This window comes from Mytilus californianus, unplaced genomic scaffold (genome assembly GCF_021869535.1).
Source record: "Mytilus californianus isolate M0D057914Y unplaced genomic scaffold, xbMytCali1.0.p SCAF_1, whole genome shotgun sequence".
Classification (NCBI taxonomy): domain Eukaryota; kingdom Metazoa; phylum Mollusca; class Bivalvia; order Mytilida; family Mytilidae; genus Mytilus; species Mytilus californianus.
Window position 1 is genome coordinate 55,872,067 of NW_026262581.1, and position 18,205 is coordinate 55,890,271.

Sequence of the window (18,205 nt, forward strand, 5' to 3'; positions counted from 1 at the left end):
TTATTTTTTTTATGTAACAATTATGTTAGTGTCAAATTACAGCCCTCAAATTGCTACAATAAGGTAGTTTAGCCTTTTTTGGTCATTTACCATGCACACAGTTAAGATTTTACCTGAAATTTAAATTTTTGGATTATCTAACACTGAAACCAATGAAACTTGTATATTATGACTAGTTTATAGTATAAATATTGTTTTTGGTCAAATTATCTAGTGAGTGTTCAAGTTTTATTATGTTTCTTGGTGAATTATTTATTTCAACGAAAATTGGTGTATACTTATATAGGAATTCCAAAATCTCTCTTGAAATGCATTTTATAACCATTTTAGCAAGTTGTCTAGCTTGGAGATACATAAATTGCTCTTGTTGACCCATGTTTGTACATAAAAGTATGATTTTTTTACCAAATCACTCTCCTTTTCCAACATGTAGAAAAAAGGGGGGACAAAATTATCAATTATATTTTATGTTTGGACTACTGTATTTATATTCAAGGAAGAATTTCTGATAAAAATAAGACATATAGGTAAGAACACTGTTATTTGAGTAGATATTAACAAATCAGAACTGGTAAAAATTGAAAAAGTATCATATCTGTCACTATTGGTATCCATATGTAGTTTTCTTTGTTTAATGCATATATTACTACCAGTCCAATTTGAGCTTGAATTCAGTGATATAGTGTTTTGACAAAAGCTTTATGTGTTTTTCTATGCTAGAAATAGATCATAGAAGGAAATTAAGTCAAGCAGAAGTCAATATAACAAGTTTGGTGCTGTTATAGGTATAGAACCACTAATTCAGGCCCGGTCGGAAAGAACATACAAGAAAGTAGTACATATTTTAAACAAAATAGTTCCTACGCATAGCTGTATCTTTGTCAATAGTGGGAATATTTGGGTAGTTTTAGTATCAAATGAAAGCTTGGGGACTTGGGATCACTGTAGAACCCTTGTTGAAAGTTTTATTTGAATAATAAAGAAATATATGAAATTTTAATAGGAGGGCTCATTTGGCCTGTTGTTCAGATCAGAAGTTCCTGTTTTTGTACTATCAAACTTCTGGGAACCAGTACGCTCTAATATGCAATTAAAGGTATGTTGTTTTTTTCAGCACAAGTCAGCATAAGGTACAGTTTTGACATGAAATAACTGCTACTCTATTTGAACTTCAGACAAAGTAGCCATTTATGCTTGAAATTGCAGAATTTAACATAGAAAGCAATGGGGCTATGAATTAGTGGTTTTATACCTATTACTGACAGGCATGTGAAATTCTATTTTTAGAAATCATACCCTTTACAGTGAAAATTGGTCACATTTGTTGTCAGAAATCATGTTACATTATTTTTTTTATGTAACAATTATGTTAGTGTCAAATTACAGCCCTCAAATTGCTACAATAAGGTAGTTTAGCCTTTTTTGGTCATTTACCATGCACACAGTTAAGATTTTACCTGAAATTTAAATTTTTGGATTATCTAACACTGAAACCAATGAAACTTGTATATTATGACTAGTTTATAGTATAAATATTGTTTTTGGTCAAATTATCTAGTGAGTGTTCAAGTTTTATTATGTTTCTTGGTGAATTATTTATTTCAACGAAAATTGGTGTATACTTATATAGGAATTCCAAAATCTCTCTTGAAATGCATTTTATAACCATTTTAGCAAGTTGTCTAGCTTGGAGATACATAAATTGCTCTTGTTGACCCATGTTTGTACATAAAAGTATGATTTTTTTACCAAATCACTCTCCTTTTCCAACATGTAGAAAAAAGGGGGGACAAAATTATCAATTATATTTTATGTTTGGACTACTGTATTTATATTCAAGGAAGAATTTCTGATAAAAATAAGACATATAGGTAAGAACACTGTTATTTGAGTAGATATTAACAAATCAGAACTGGTAAAAATTGAAAAAGTATCATATCTGTCACTATTGGTATCCATATGTAGTTTTCTTTGTTTAATGCATATATTACTACCAGTCCAATTTGAGCTTGAATTCAGTGATATAGTGTTTTGACAAAAGCTTTATGTGTTTTTCTATGCTAGAAATAGATCATAGAAGGAAATTAAGTCAAGCAGAAGTCAATATAACAAGTTTGGTGCTGTTATAGGTATAGAACCACTAATTCAGGCCCGGTCGGAAAGAACATACAAGAAAGTAGTACATATTTTAAACAAAATAGTTCCTACGCATAGCTGTATCTTTGTCAATAGTGGGAATATTTGGGTAGTTTTAGTATCAAATGAAAGCTTGGGGACTTGGGATCACTGTAGAACCCTTGTTGAAAGTTTTATTTGAATAATAAAGAAATATATGAAATTTTAATAGGAGGGCTCATTTGGCCTGTTGTTCAGATCAGAAGTTCCTGTTTTTGTACTATCAAACTTCTGGGAACCAGTACGCTCTAATATGCAATTAAAGGTATGTTGTTTTTTTCAGCACAAGTCAGCATAAGGTACAGTTTTGACATGAAATAACTGCTACTCTATTTGAACTTCAGACAAAGTAGCCATTTATGCTTGAAATTGCAGAATTTAACATAGAAAGCAATGGGGCTATGAATTAGTGGTTTTATACCTATTACTGACAGGCATGTGAAATTCTATTTTTAGAAATCATACCCTTTACAGTGAAAATTGGTCACATTTGTTGTCAGAAATCATGTTACATTATTTTTTTTATGTAACAATTATGTTAGTGTCAAATTACAGCCCTCAAATTGCTACAATAAGGTAGTTTAGCCTTTTTTGGTCATTTACCATGCACACAGTTAAGATTTTACCTGAAATTTAAATTTTTGGATTATCTAACACTGAAACCAATGAAACTTGTATATTATGACTAGTTTATAGTATAAATATTGTTTTTGGTCAAATTATCTAGTGAGTGTTCAAGTTTTATTATGTTTCTTGGTGAATTATTTATTTCAACGAAAATTGGTGTATACTTATATAGGAATTCCAAAATCTCTCTTGAAATGCATTTTATAACCATTTTAGCAAGTTGTCTAGCTTGGAGATACATAAATTGCTCTTGTTGACCCATGTTTGTACATAAAAGTATGATTTTTTTACCAAATCACTCTCCTTTTCCAACATGTAGAAAAAAGGGGGGACAAAATTATCAATTATATTTTATGTTTGGACTACTGTATTTATATTCAAGGAAGAATTTCTGATAAAAATAAGACATATAGGTAAGAACACTGTTATTTGAGTAGATATTAACAAATCAGAACTGGTAAAAATTGAAAAAGTATCATATCTGTCACTATTGGTATCCATATGTAGTTTTCTTTGTTTAATGCATATATTACTACCAGTCCAATTTGAGCTTGAATTCAGTCATATAGTGTTTTGACAAAAGCTTTATGTGTTTTTCTATGCTAGAAATAGATCATAGAAGGAAATTAAGTCAAGCAGAAGTCAATATAACAAGTTTGGTGCTGTTATAGGTATAGAACCACTAATTCAGGCCCGGTCGGAAAGAACATACAAGAAAGTAGTACATATTTTAAACAAAATAGTTCCTACGCATAGCTGTATCTTTGTCAATAGTGGGAATATTTGGGTAGTTTTAGTATCAAATGAAAGCTTGGGGACTTGGGATCACTGTAGAACCCTTGTTGAAAGTTTTATTTGAATAATAAAGAAATATATGAAATTTTAATAGGAGGGCTCATTTGGCCTGTTGTTCAGATCAGAAGTTCCTGTTTTTGTACTATCAAACTTCTGGGAACCAGTACGCTCTAATATGCAATTAAAGGTATGTTGTTTTTTTCAGCACAAGTCAGCATAAGGTACAGTTTTGACATGAAATAACTGCTACTCTATTTGAACTTCAGACAAAGTAGCCATTTATGCTTGAAATTGCAGAATTTAACATAGAAAGCAATGGGGCTATGAATTAGTGGTTTTATACCTATTACTGACAGGCATGTGAAATTCTATTTTTAGAAATCATACCCTTTACAGTGAAAATTGGTCACATTTGTTGTCAGAAATCATGTTACATTATTTTTTTTATGTAACAATTATGTTAGTGTCAAATTACAGCCCTCAAATTGCTACAATAAGGTAGTTTAGCCTTTTTTGGTCATTTACCATGCACACAGTTAAGATTTTACCTGAAATTTAAATTTTTGGATTATCTAACACTGAAACCAATGAAACTTGTATATTATGACTAGTTTATAGTATAAATATTGTTTTTGGTCAAATTATCTAGTGAGTGTTCAAGTTTTATTATGTTTCTTGGTGAATTATTTATTTCAACGAAAATTGGTGTATACTTATATAGGAATTCCAAAATCTCTCTTGAAATGCATTTTATAACCATTTTAGCAAGTTGTCTAGCTTGGAGATACATAAATTGCTCTTGTTGACCCATGTTTGTACATAAAAGTATGATTTTTTTACCAAATCACTCTCCTTTTCCAACATGTAGAAAAAAGGGGGGACAAAATTATCAATTATATTTTATGTTTGGACTACTGTATTTATATTCAAGGAAGAATTTCTGATAAAAATAAGACATATAGGTAAGAACACTGTTATTTGAGTAGATATTAACAAATCAGAACTGGTAAAAATTGAAAAAGTATCATATCTGTCACTATTGGTATCCATATGTAGTTTTCTTTGTTTAATGCATATATTACTACCAGTCCAATTTGAGCTTGAATTCAGTGATATAGTGTTTTGACAAAAGCTTTATGTGTTTTTCTATGCTAGAAATAGATCATAGAAGGAAATTAAGTCAAGCAGAAGTCAATATAACAAGTTTGGTGCTGTTATACTGACAGGCATGTGAAATTCTATTTTTAGAAATCATACCCTTTACAGTGAAAATTGGTCACATTTGTTGTCAGAAATCATGTTACATTATTTTTTTTATGTAACAATTATGTTAGTGTCAAATTACAGCCCTCAAATTGCTACAATAAGGTAGTTTAGCCTTTTTTGGTCATTTACCATGCACACAGTTAAGATTTTACCTGAAATTTAAATTTTTGGATTATCTAACACTGAAACCAATGAAACTTGTATATTATGACTAGTTTATAGTATAAATATTGTTTTTGGTCAAATTATCTAGTGAGTGTTCAAGTTTTATTATGTTTCTTGGTGAATTATTTATTTCAACGAAAATTGGTGTATACTTATATAGGAATTCCAAAATCTCTCTTGAAATGCATTTTATAACCATTTTAGCAAGTTGTCTAGCTTGGAGATACATAAATTGCTCTTGTTGACCCATGTTTGTACATAAAAGTATGATTTTTTTACCAAATCACTCTCCTTTTCCAACATGTAGAAAAAAGGGGGGACAAAATTATCAATTATATTTTATGTTTGGACTACTGTATTTATATTCAAGGAAGAATTTCTGATAAAAATAAGACATATAGGTAAGAACACTGTTATTTGAGTAGATATTAACAAATCAGAACTGGTAAAAATTGAAAAAGTATCATATCTGTCACTATTGGTATCCATATGTAGTTTTCTTTGTTTAATGCATATATTACTACCAGTCCAATTTGAGCTTGAATTCAGTGATATAGTGTTTTGACAAAAGCTTTATGTGTTTTTCTATGCTAGAAATAGATCATAGAAGGAAATTAAGTCAAGCAGAAGTCAATATAACAAGTTTGGTGCTGTTATAGGTATAGAACCACTAATTCAGGCCCGGTCGGAAAGAACATACAAGAAAGTAGTACATATTTTAAACAAAATAGTTCCTACGCATAGCTGTATCTTTGTCAATAGTGGGAATATTTGGGTAGTTTTAGTATCAAATGAAAGCTTGGGGACTTGGGATCACTGTAGAACCCTTGTTGAAAGTTTTATTTGAATAATAAAGAAATATATGAAATTTTAATAGGAGGGCTCATTTGGCCTGTTGTTCAGATCAGAAGTTCCTGTTTTTGTACTATCAAACTTCTGGGAACCAGTACGCTCTAATATGCAATTAAAGGTATGTTGTTTTTTTCAGCACAAGTCAGCATAAGGTACAGTTTTGACATGAAATAACTGCTACTCTATTTGAACTTCAGACAAAGTAGCCATTTATGCTTGAAATTGCAGAATTTAACATAGAAAGCAATGGGGCTATGAATTAGTGGTTTTATACCAAATCAGTCTTGATAATTTTATAAGCTAATTAGTGAGTACATCAAAGTTCCGGTCAAGATCAATGAATAAGACGTCATTTAGGTAAACAAATCAATTAACTTGCTTCTCAATTTTTCAATATTTTATATGCAACAATTTCAGTATCCGTAAAATTATTTAATTGGGATTTAAGAATCCGCCAAAATAAAAACCGTCAAAAATTTTCGTATACTTTGTTGTCCCTAAATCGAAAATAACCCGCTATACGGTATTTTATCAAATATGACTTGTTTTCCGTGTTACGGACGAAATTTTCGGCCTTTAAGAATGCTTACCCCATAATTTCTTTACCCTCACGTTGTAGTACTGTCCAATAGCTATTCCTTAGGGCAGCGTCTATAATGCCTAGCCATAAAGAACTACCGAAACAGTGGGTCGGAAAGTGGGTGCCCCCAATGCGTATTTTATCGAATTTGGCTTTATTTCTATGTTTCGGACGCAATTTTCGTCCTCTAGTAATGCTTACCCCAGAAATTCTTTGTCCCCTGGTTGTAGTACTACCAAGTAGCTATTTATTAGAGCAGAGTCTATAATCCCTAGCCATACAGAACTGCCGGGGCAATGGGTTTGAACAAGTGGGTGACCCCAGTGCATACCGGTATTATAGATAATGAACTAATGAAGGCTATTTTTTTCGTAAAATATATTTTTTTTCCTAGGAATCCAAAATCTAAAGGTACAAATGAATGGCTACCATACGACAAGACCAATGGACAATTTATCATTTTTGGAGAATACAGAAATTCAACTGTAGATGATTTTCATAACAAAATGAAATTTTGGAATGAAGAGATTCCTCACATTGTTTCAGAGTGCTTAAAGAAAGGACATGAAGATAACGAGACAACTGTTGGTTTCGTTACAACAAATACTGTATTGCGGACTCAAACTGTCGCTTTTGAATCCGTAGTCAAACAAACCCCTTGAGGTAGGCAGTTGAACATCCGAATTCAACTAACATTAGATTTGAACCTAGAATATCAGTACGTATGCTTGCCATTTACTATTTCTTGCAAAAGAAAACTACGTGATGCGTAAACATTGATTTCACCCGTGAAAGTTGATTTTTCACATGTCTTATCTAAATCTAGGACACGGCAGTAAGAGCTTCATCAATGAGGTACTCTGACATCTAGTTGTTTTTCTAATCTTTTCTTTCTTTTTGAGAGACTGTCCTATTATTAACTTTGAAATTTTTGGAAATACTAAGGATAACCCGAGGAATACATTACCTTAGCTGTATTTGGCAAAACATTTCTGAATGATGGATCCTCAATACTCCTAAACTTAAATTTGTTCTATATTTGGTCTTTTTTCACTTTTATTCGAGCGTCACTGATGAGTCTTTTGTAGTCGAAACGCGCGTCTGACGTACAAAACTTTAATCCTGATCACGTGTCCATGGTGACTGAGTTTATTGATTTTTACCAAACATAAACTTTTTATATAAATTGATTCTTTTAAGTGCATGATCGGGTATTCATAAGAAATATGAAAACAAGATAGTTTTCAAAATTAAGTTTTCCTGTCGAATTTTTGAATTGATTGACGTTACTTCAGGAAATCCTTAAAATTTGAAATGTTTTATCTGACCAAAACTATTGTCATCATATAAGAGGTCCTAATGAAGCTGGTGTGTTGCTCTCAAGAACAAAATACGAAATCTTCTTATAAGTTGCATGCCACAGAGTTACACTTCACATGGAAATTGAACTTTCAATTTCTCTATACCACCTCTTCCATGAATACAGACAGCTTCAATGAGTATAAGAATAATTTAAAGTATCAAAGGAAACAAAATATGAAGATATGAAAGATAAAATAAACGCATCAAGATTATAAAGCAAACTGAGTGCTGAACTTTATATCTTGACTGGCCTGTGTAATTTGCTTTAATAGGCAACCGGTTTGCAGAAATTGAGAATTGCTATAGGATTAGGTCTTTGTATATAAAACACGGAGAAAAAATGATGTACAATTCCAAGTATTAAGTGAAATAGTCAAACCTTAAAAGGTAATTTCAAATGGTAGTTGTATACAATTTTCTATTTACAACCAAATTCCAACAGTGATTTTAATTGACTTGTGCAAGAATCTACACACAATAATATATTTTCTATAAAGGTGTTTAAATATCCTCGTTACCTCATTCTATTAACAGTCAATTATTAAAAAAAAAAAAAAAGCAAAAATAAATTCAATAAAAAATATTTGGTGAGCAGTCAGCGGTCTAGGGTTCACGTATTGCTTTTTTTTTTAAAGAAAGCAACTTGTTTTAACACTGAAATACTAGTGAAGGAATATAAGGTTTCTATTAGAACATAGACTCTATCGCGAAAGATTAAGAGAAAAACCTTAGCTTCAGTTTAATATATTTGTTTTATTTATGTTCATAAAACTCTGTCTTTATCCTGGCATTATGGAATTTAGGATTAACATCACTTGGAGCATTTTTAACTTGATTGTAACCATCATGTTTCATTTTGGGAACTGTTGCAAATATTCTAGCCGGTGCTCCACTACCTTTATACAGCTTCAAAGGAGGGATGAAAATAGTCGATTTACAAGGGGGAATCGCATCTAGGTTTGCAACGCCTTCTAATGCAATTATAGATTCACGAAAAAGCCTTTTATGAACCGGTAGTGCTCCGAGACCACGAAGGTCCACCGACGGTGTGTCAACACCAACAGCCAGCACATGTCTGTTGCATAGTAACCATTCTACAGCGTCGATTGTCCAGCTTGGAAACCGATGAGTTTGCATGTTAGTCCAATTTTGTGACCCAAAGACCAATTCTGGATCTGGATACTTTTTATACCATCCTGAGTTCATTATTACCACTGCATAGTCTGGTATTTTACCAAATTGAGCTTCCCAGTTTAACAAATCGTCAACCATTACACCATACACGAAATTCACAGCAACCTTTTCTGTTACATCAATTATTACTCCAGGTCCAACCATTTTTTCTAAAGGAACTTCGTTCATGAAAGGCCTTCCTCTAAACATATGGGCTGGTGCATCAACATGAGTGTTGGTGTGTTCCGCCATACCAAACCAATTTTCTTCAATCCTAAGAAAGTAATGAAATACGACATTTAAATTAATCTTGTCACATGATAGTTATTATTTAATCCCGATTGGGTTCGTGTTGTTCATTCTTTAGTTTTCTATATGGTGTTTTGTGGACTTTATCGTCTTTTCGTCGCTTTTCTTTTTTTGCCAAATCGTTTTCAGTTTTTAGTCGACTTATGAAAGAGGGACGAAAGATACCAGAGGGACAGTCAAACTCATAGATCGAAAACAAACTGACAACGCCATGGCCAAAAATAAAAAGACAAACAGACAAATAATAGAACAGATGACACAACATAGAAAACTAAAGACTAAGCAACACGAACCCCACCAAAAACTGGGGGTGATTTCAGGTGCTCCGGAAGGGTAAGCAGATCCTGCTCAACATGTGGCACTCGTCGTGTACCTTATGTTATTAAAAATCCGGTAAATAGTCTAATTCGGTAGGTCACATTCGTGAAAAGGGAAGGGTATTGTAGTTACGACATAAGGAACATATCCGATATCATCTGTGAAACGGTTATTCTATAACAGTCAACCAACTCGTGATGGCGTCCGTAATATTTACGAAGGGATGATTTCTATTTCACCATTTGGAACTCTTGGTTTAATAGCTTCCTTGTGAGCAGCAATCCTCTATCAAGGAAATCATGATAGGAAATACAAGCCCGGGAATATCGTATCAATTGGGAGATATATACTCCTTATGCAGGTGCTGCTGGAATGTTGCTACATAGAAATGGAAAGTTCACAATTGGGAAGCTGAAATCATCCCTTCGTAAAATATGAGTTTTTGGTTGTCCCGCTTGGTATATTCCGCTTCTTGTTTTACACATCTTCATCGATAACAACCTTTGGCAGATTTTCGACCAAACATGTGACTTTTCTATACTGTTATTATTAATAACACCATATTTAAAAAAAGAGAAACATAGTTTAATTGATAGTTTAGAAAAATGATATATGCATATGTTTTGTAAAATTCTGTAATCAAATATATAATGATTTTTTTTATTAGTTGCTATAGGCTTTGAACTAGCTGTCAGTAACTGCGAGTACTCTCAGATCTGTACTTAAGTGTCTTTTTGTTGTGGAGATGTATAAGTACCCGTCCACGTCCACTCTGTGTTTTTATTAGATGTATTTCTATTTGTATCCATCCGATGAGTTAAGCCTTTTTCAACTGGTTTTCATAGTTTGTTCTTATGTTGTAATGTTACACCACTGTCCCAGGTTAGGGGAGGGTTGAGCGCTCACAAACATGATTAACCCCGCCACATTCTTTATGTGCCTGTCCAAGTCATGAGCCTGTAGTTCAGTTATTGTCTTTGGTTCATGTCCGTCATATTTGTTTTTCGTAAATTGTTTTGTTATAAATTAGGCCGTTAGTTTTCTCAATTGTTTTATATTTTTCATGTCGGGGCCTTTTATAGCCGACCATACGGTATGGGTTTTTTCTCATTGTTGAAGGCCGTACAGTTGCATATACTTACTTATATCCACTCCATTTGAACTTTGGTGGATAGTTGTCTCATTGACCATCATACCACATCACCTATTTTTATAAATAGTCTTTTCTTCGTCATCAGTGACAGGATTTCCTTCTTACATCAAGAAATTTAAAAGCTAGAAAAGTGGCATGTTAGAAAGGTATACAATTCGACATAGAAATAAAATATAAATACTGTTGGAAAATATTTTTTTCTAAATTTCATTCCAGGTCTATAGATTATTTCTGAATTCCTATGTTTACTTATGTTAGAAGTTGGTTTTTCAATGCTCTGATGTCCATTTTGAAAGTGGCACCTTTTGACAGCAGGAATGAATTCATAATTCATAATCTTCCCCGTATATTTCAAATTTCGTTAAAATAAAAGCTCTTAAATTTTCTTTGTAATTTGACTGCCATTTAAAAAAAAAATGCATGCAAAGGATAGTTTTTGATACCGGGAATCAATTTGGAATTACATTTCAATTTAAGTTGAAATCCTAGCACACAAAAATATGTGATTTTCACTACTAAGAATGTTTTTATGACAAACAACAGAACAAATTAGTGTTCCTGTCCTGCTCGTACTAGTAAATCTAGAAAAAGCGCTTGGACGCATAAAATTTATAGCGTGTTGTTTTCATTGTGTTCAGCACTGGGTGCATACCTCTGCTGTTTGACTATCAGTTCCTGAGGGTATCATCAGTTTTGTAGTCAGTACTTCGGTACTGACATGATATATAACAATCCTTTTTAAAATCGTCCGTTTATAAGTTTAAGCCATAAAGCTCTTCAACTGTTTCGGTTCTTATACATCCTTGGCTTTCAAATATTCGGCTTTGAGCGTTCCTCGTGAAGGAAAATAAACAAAAAAGCGCTTCGGACGCACGAAATTTAAAGCACTGAGTCGATACCTCTGCTGGTGGACTATCAGTCCCCGAGGCTTGGTAGTCAGTACTTCGGTACTGACATGATTTATAACAATCCTTCCTAAAATTGTCCGTTTATAAATTTTAAAATTATAAAGAAACTAAGGTTTTAACTTCCTCAGGCAAAGCTGACCTAAGATGGATTTGGCTGTATATTTTTAAGGTTTTTTTTGTCATATATATAGCTCTTCAACTGTTTCGGTTCTTGTATATCCTTGGCTTTGAAATATTCGGCTTGGAGCGTTCCTGATGAAGGTAAATCCAGAAAGCGCTTCGGACGGGCGTATGACATTTGCGCCGATTTTAAGAAGTTTCGATCTTTCATTTGCGCCGATTTGAATTGAAAGAGGACGAATAACAGTCCTGAATCGTTTCATTCGCATAAATTGACTTCTATTGCTTGAAATCCTTATTTCACCTCCCCGTGGTGAGCAGGGGACAACAGCTATAAACATGTTATAATTGTCAACTGAAGAGATTTATAATGATAAATGAGAAATAAGAAATAACATTCAATTGTAATCTACCTGTACACAATCGGCGCAAATGAAAGAAAAAATCGGCGCAAATGAAATAAAAAATCGGCGCAAATGAAATGCAAATCGGCGCAAATGCAAAACGCCGCTTCGGATCCATGACATCTATATAGTGTTGTTTTCATTTTTTACTTCGCATTCACAAAAAGAGTTTCTTAAAATTTATTAGTTTTGTTATTAGATTAACTTCCAAATTTTCATAAAAACGTTATATGACGTTGCGCGCAGTGATGGTGTACAATAATGAAACAGCGAAAAACGTCAAATTTTTACGAGTTTCGTCAACTATCAATGTAAGTAAAATTAGAAATAAAACTATAAACATGATCTTATTTCGATATGCCTCAGAAACTTGTAGAATCTATTGGATTTCCGAGTATAGCAAGAAGGAAAAAATCATTTCATCTATAGAAAGTTATTATATTTGTTTAATGAAGTTCATAAGGACAAATGAACAAAACGAAAACTAAAGGGCTCCCGTACCCTCGATGCAGGGCCCGAATTATATAGAGAGGGGAAAATCTCATCAAAGAAACATAGCCTTATAATTTTGTACGCTGGACGCGCGTTTATTCTACAAGGGAACTTCTGCTTTTTATCAAAACGTGCACCCCTATTAATGCTTACATTAACGTAATTTGAACTCTTGATTGACAGATGTCTCATTGCCGTACATCGACATTTTATTGCTTATATTTACGTCATTTGAACTCTGGTGGCTAGTTGACCCATCGCCGTACTTTGATCTTTTATTGCTTACAATTACGTCATATGACCTGTGGTGGATAGTTGTCTCATTGACAACCATACCACCTCTCTTTATTTTTAGAATGTAAATCTTACCAGATATTGAGATTCTCGTCGAAATATTTCTTAATAACTGTAAAATTGTATGGTGGATAAAAAGGCAATCTTATAGTTGTTGGTCCAATAGTATGACTTAAATCAACAATGTCAAAGTCTAGATGACTGCAATAGCCGACAATAAACAATGTCCAGAAAATTAAACGACTCATCCTGTAAACAAAAAGACCAGAATGTCATAATCAAATATTACCCCATTATTTTGGTTACAATTTAACACTTAGTACAAAAAACACTCATCAAAGAACAGGCTTAACATTTTGTTTGCCAGACGCGCGTTTCGTCTACAAAAGCTTCATCGGTGAAGCTAGAATCAAGACGTAAAAAGGCAAAAAAAAAAGAGTACGAATTTGAATAACATTGAGGACCACAGAAATATACACTACTGCACCAAATGCTAGTCTTTTAATGTTACTGTTGTAAAATATCTGTCAAATCCTTTTCGAGAGAATCATTGAATGAAAGATAGTATAATGTAAGTCGTATTTTTTGTAGATCATCACCATCCATCATCGAGTTATAATATCAAGGTATTTTTAAAAAAGGACAAAGTTCACATATACAGTTTCATTTCTCAAAGTGTCTTGCTTTCGGCTCCTTGCATTTTGGATGATATTGGCTACTCGGTTTAATACGGATTTCACCGTCACGGTGTCTTATATTCTATGTACTGAAATGTCTTATTACAGACGCATAAACGAATTTGTAAAGCAGAAAATTGAATTGTAAAATTAAGCAATTGAAATATATATTTTTAAACGAAAATTTACATGTAACTGTTTGAAAAACTGCTGTACAAATGATGGCTTTTTGGCTGCTTATACATATATTCTGTTGAGAAAACATGGACCCTTTACCTTTTACTTTTATATATTCAGGGGTCTCAGTGGGTTTAATTAATAATTCAGTGATGATGGTTAAACACGCCCCAAAGAAAATGTCACAAAAAATTAGTCGAGGATTTTGACTCAGTACTAATATATACTTGATTATCTACAAATAAAGAATTCTTTAATTTAAAAAAAATAAATTGAACTTTCTTTCCCTTCAATATAGGTACCGATATCAATTCTACTTTTTTTTATAATCCCATTTGTTACAATTAAGTTACCTATTTTATAATGACATTTCACAGATTAGCTTCATTAAAGAAGAAAATGTATATTTGGCAAGAAAAGTTCAAACCTTCATTTAATTCCATAATGCAATTTATAGCTTTAAGTTTTAAGAGTTTTTTTCTGGATGATTTATGAAACATTACTTTGATATTCTTTTAAGTTTGATATAGTACGTCGTTAGTTTTTACACGTTTTTGCGGTCCAATCTCTTAAATATGAGTTTTTACAACTTAAAATGACCAATTTTAGGTTATTGATTTAATTCAAGTGACAAAGATATTTTCTTTTTCCATTTGAATTCTTTGCATGTTTTTGTTTGTTGCAGAGTAGGTAGTAGAGGAAGTATTCCCCATTAAAATGTATACACTTTTTATAAATATCATAAATCTTAAATACTTATATCAATGTTTTTCTGCTTCATGCATTTACAAAAGAAGAGATGTGTTTAAGGTGGGTTTGGGTAGTAGTTGGTTACCTTGATCTTGTGGTTATCTTGTAAATATATCTTCATTTTGAGGAAAATATTTACGTTTTGTATGAAACTTATTCACACAGTTTCGTGCAGAGTATCAAAAAAGTGCCAAACATAAACCAATATTGTTTATACGCTATAGCTTTAAAATGACTTTAATTAATCCTAGCCATTGAAGAGTTACATTTATTTTCGGTCCTTTAAACCAGCCTTTATTTTTTTTTGGAACATGAAATAGACACTGTTTAAGTTGTCTCATTGTTTTTATATTTAGAAAATACAGACAACAGGAATTATTTCAGCTAAAGTATACATATAGTGCCCAAGCTCTCTCTATACAAAGGACATACCACACCGCTTACACATGACACAGCTGAGAACTTTATATTCTTATACAACCAAATGCAAATATTTTTTACTTCTGTACTTTAAACGCAAATTCAGTATGCCATTATAAATACACCAGTTTCACATTTAACTGCGCATGTCTAACCTAATTAGCCAAACTGTGAAATCACGCGATAATTCCCGAGAATTCACCGACTGGGGGCTTACGGTTGATGTAAGCAGTGACCATGCATATTTAACTTTTGTACACAATTATTCCCTGCATTTTGTAATACAGATGTTAAAAATGTCAACCCTGTTTCTGTATAAGATACATGCACATAATTTACACTGAGATATTACGGTTAATGCAACTAGATATATTTTAATAATTCAGGAGGGGGTCATTTAGCAATTTGATCTTATTTTATGGTAAAGCAGGATATTCAATTACTGATAATGATATCTTATTGTATAAAATTCATTCATTATTATTCAGAATAAGTAGATAGATAATTTTTACATAACAAGGATTTTACTAGTACTACGTCCGAAGGTTATGTCCACATTTTCTAATTATAAAACCAAATACATGTTCTTAAGAATATATTATTATTATTATTATTACAATTTTTCTATAGCGCTAAATCTAAAACAATATTACTCAAAGCGCTTTACATCACATGTTAAACGAAATATACACACAGACAGTGATAAAAATATAAAACATGAACACACAAAATAAATATTTAAGTGTTAAAACTTTTCTAGATAAAAGGATTAATAATGTGGAAATTTTTACAAAAAAGTGGAATATATATATCAATGAATCAAAATAAAATTATACTGAATAAAGTTGGTAAAATAAATAGCCAAAAAAGTCTAAAATAAGGTTGCTATTAAAAATTATCAAATATAAGTTAAAAATTTGAAAACGTATTCAAAAGATGAAAAAGGAATATTACCATGTAAAAATATAATTACTGAAATGAAAAATATGTGTGCTACTAAAAACATACAATGTACATATTATAAATGAAACATATCTCCAGTTAAAAGAAAGGTTCGATAAATCAAAAACAGGCTAACGTCTATGGCACAATGTATCACAGAAACGAATTTAAGGGATTAAAAATGCTTGTCGAAAAAAGTGAGTTTTTAAGTTCTTTTTGAATACAGGCACCGACTTAATAATTTATAATTGCATTACCTGTTCTTAGAGACACTCAAAATGTTAGAGTGTTGAAATACAATATGTTATGAGTAAGTAAATGTATACATGAACGCATGCTGATTAATCAATGTAAGTAATGACAGCTGCATAATAAAAATAAAAAAAAAAATACATCATTTGTTACAAAATCTAATGTGCATGTCTTTATTACACGTTTAAAATCCCTGTACATGTACAATACATAATAGCTACGTTCCCCGTGACAAACATACTGTGTACTGGTATCATATGTTTATCTGCCTCCAGCACACACCAAGATAGAGAGATGTGTATTATCGGTATTTATTATTGTGTTGCCAAATATAAGGGTAAATTGGATAGCCCCTAACCCGAATGATTCAGTCCCTCCCCGTAATCGATCTCTACTACTTGCGTTAATGAAGTAATCGTAGATCAGCGGAATATACCGACTGAATTATTCGGGTTAGATAGCCCCCTGTCACGTATGATAGCGTTAATTATAGCGGGATTTAAACTAAAACGCGCATATGATTTTGAGATCAGGGTTGATGAGTCGCTGATGTGAAACTGATCTATTGTGTTTTGCACAATTAACTTTGGCATTTTCGTTAAATGCATTGTAGGATGAATGATTGTTTATGTGGAAAAAAGGATGCATTCGGCTTTAATGATTTTCGTTCTATTATTCAAGGGAAAAGAAATGTTATCCGACTGAGCATATATGGATTTATTTTAATAAGTGTATAAAAACTTTAGTTTTGTATTAAAGTAGTTTTTACTGCTCTGTTTTACTTATAAACAAATATATTGTTGAAATAATGAAGCTTTCACTAGTGTCTACTTATGAGCTCCAACCAACTGTCTCATTGAAGATGATTCAATGTTTATTAATTAGATACAACACTTTATAAATGTTTACGTTCGAAGAGCATTTCTGGATTTATGTTCATTAGGAACGATCTTACCTAAACATTTGAAAGACAGGGGTGTATAAATACGTTGTTAAGTTAAGAGATAATTTTTCTATTCATAAAGCAAACATTAAACTGTAAAGAAAAAGTATGATTTACAAAAACCAAGTGTATTATACAAGTGTGTAATAGTTCAAAAAAAAGTCCAATGTACTGTAAAAGACAAGTGTCCTTTTAGAAAATGACAACAGAGTGTATGTTTAGTGTGAAGAATCTGTGACTAATTAACAGCATTCATTTAGGTTACTTTTCGTTGTACTTTTTCTACAATCAGTGAAATTTAACCAAGAATGCCAAGGAGCCGAAGTATTAGTGGGCCTCCATTTACTCAAGTGGACCCTACACTTAAGGGTAAGGGTTCGTTTAGGGTAAGGGTTAGGTTAAGCCAAAAGCCTAACCTTCAGCTGAGAGTTAGGATTAGAGTCAGGGTCAGTTAAGTATAGCTCTTCATAGGTTAGATACCTTTAAATAACGGCATCAAAAATGAACAAACTATATATGTTTTTTTGTATTTTTGTTTCATTGACGTATACTCCGCGTTTTAGAGCTTGACGTATTGTATAGACAAGTGTCAATTGTTTTAAACTGTACGTTGACCTCTTGATATCTTTAAGTTTTTTTGTGATGTTGTAATTTTTTCCATTGACGTTTGTCATACACTTATTCACATATTACCCTTAACCCGGAAATTTACCTTTATCCATTACCCTTAACCAGGAAACAATTTTTTTTCTAAAATATTTTTCAACAAAGCAAAATATTTTATTGTAGGTCTTTTGATAGGATATATAGTTAAGTAATAAACATTTTTTGAATGAGTAGAACTGTGATAATTGGAATTGTTTTTTTGTGATGTTGTAATTTTTTCCATTGACGTTTGTCATACACTTATTCACGAATTACCCTTAACCCGGAAATTTACCTTGATCCATTCCCCTTAACCAGGAAACAATTTTTTTTCTAAAATATTTTTCAACAAAGCAAAATATTTTATAGTAGGTCTTTTGATAGGATATATAGTTAAGTAATAAAC

General features: G+C 32.0%; 1 protein-coding gene across 1 annotated transcript; it reads right to left on the minus strand.

Moving 5' to 3' along the window:
- Positions 1 to 8,555: 8,555 nt before the first annotated feature.
- Positions 8,556 to 16,238, minus strand: LOC127714230 (isatin hydrolase-like). Its single transcript, XM_052220274.1, has 3 exons — positions 16,217 to 16,238; positions 13,069 to 13,242; positions 8,556 to 9,269 (listed from the first exon to the last, which is right to left on the minus strand). Exons 2-3 carry the CDS (start codon positions 13,239 to 13,241, stop codon positions 8,576 to 8,578), a joined length of 867 nt encoding a protein of 288 aa, XP_052076234.1. The 5' UTR covers position 13,242; positions 16,217 to 16,238; the 3' UTR covers positions 8,556 to 8,575.
- Positions 16,239 to 18,205: the final 1,967 nt, after the last annotated feature.

What these genes read in the sequence shown, in the direction of transcription:
- LOC127714230 (XM_052220274.1), bottom strand. Translation starts at nt 13,241, where the DNA reads ATGAGTCGTTTAATTTTCTGGACATTGTTTATTGTCGGCTATTGCAGT. An exon ending in GACGAGAATCTCAATATCTG is followed by an intron (nt 9,270 to 13,068) that starts GTAAGATTTACA and finishes TTACTTTCTTAG; the next exon opens with GATTGAAGAAAATTGGTTTG.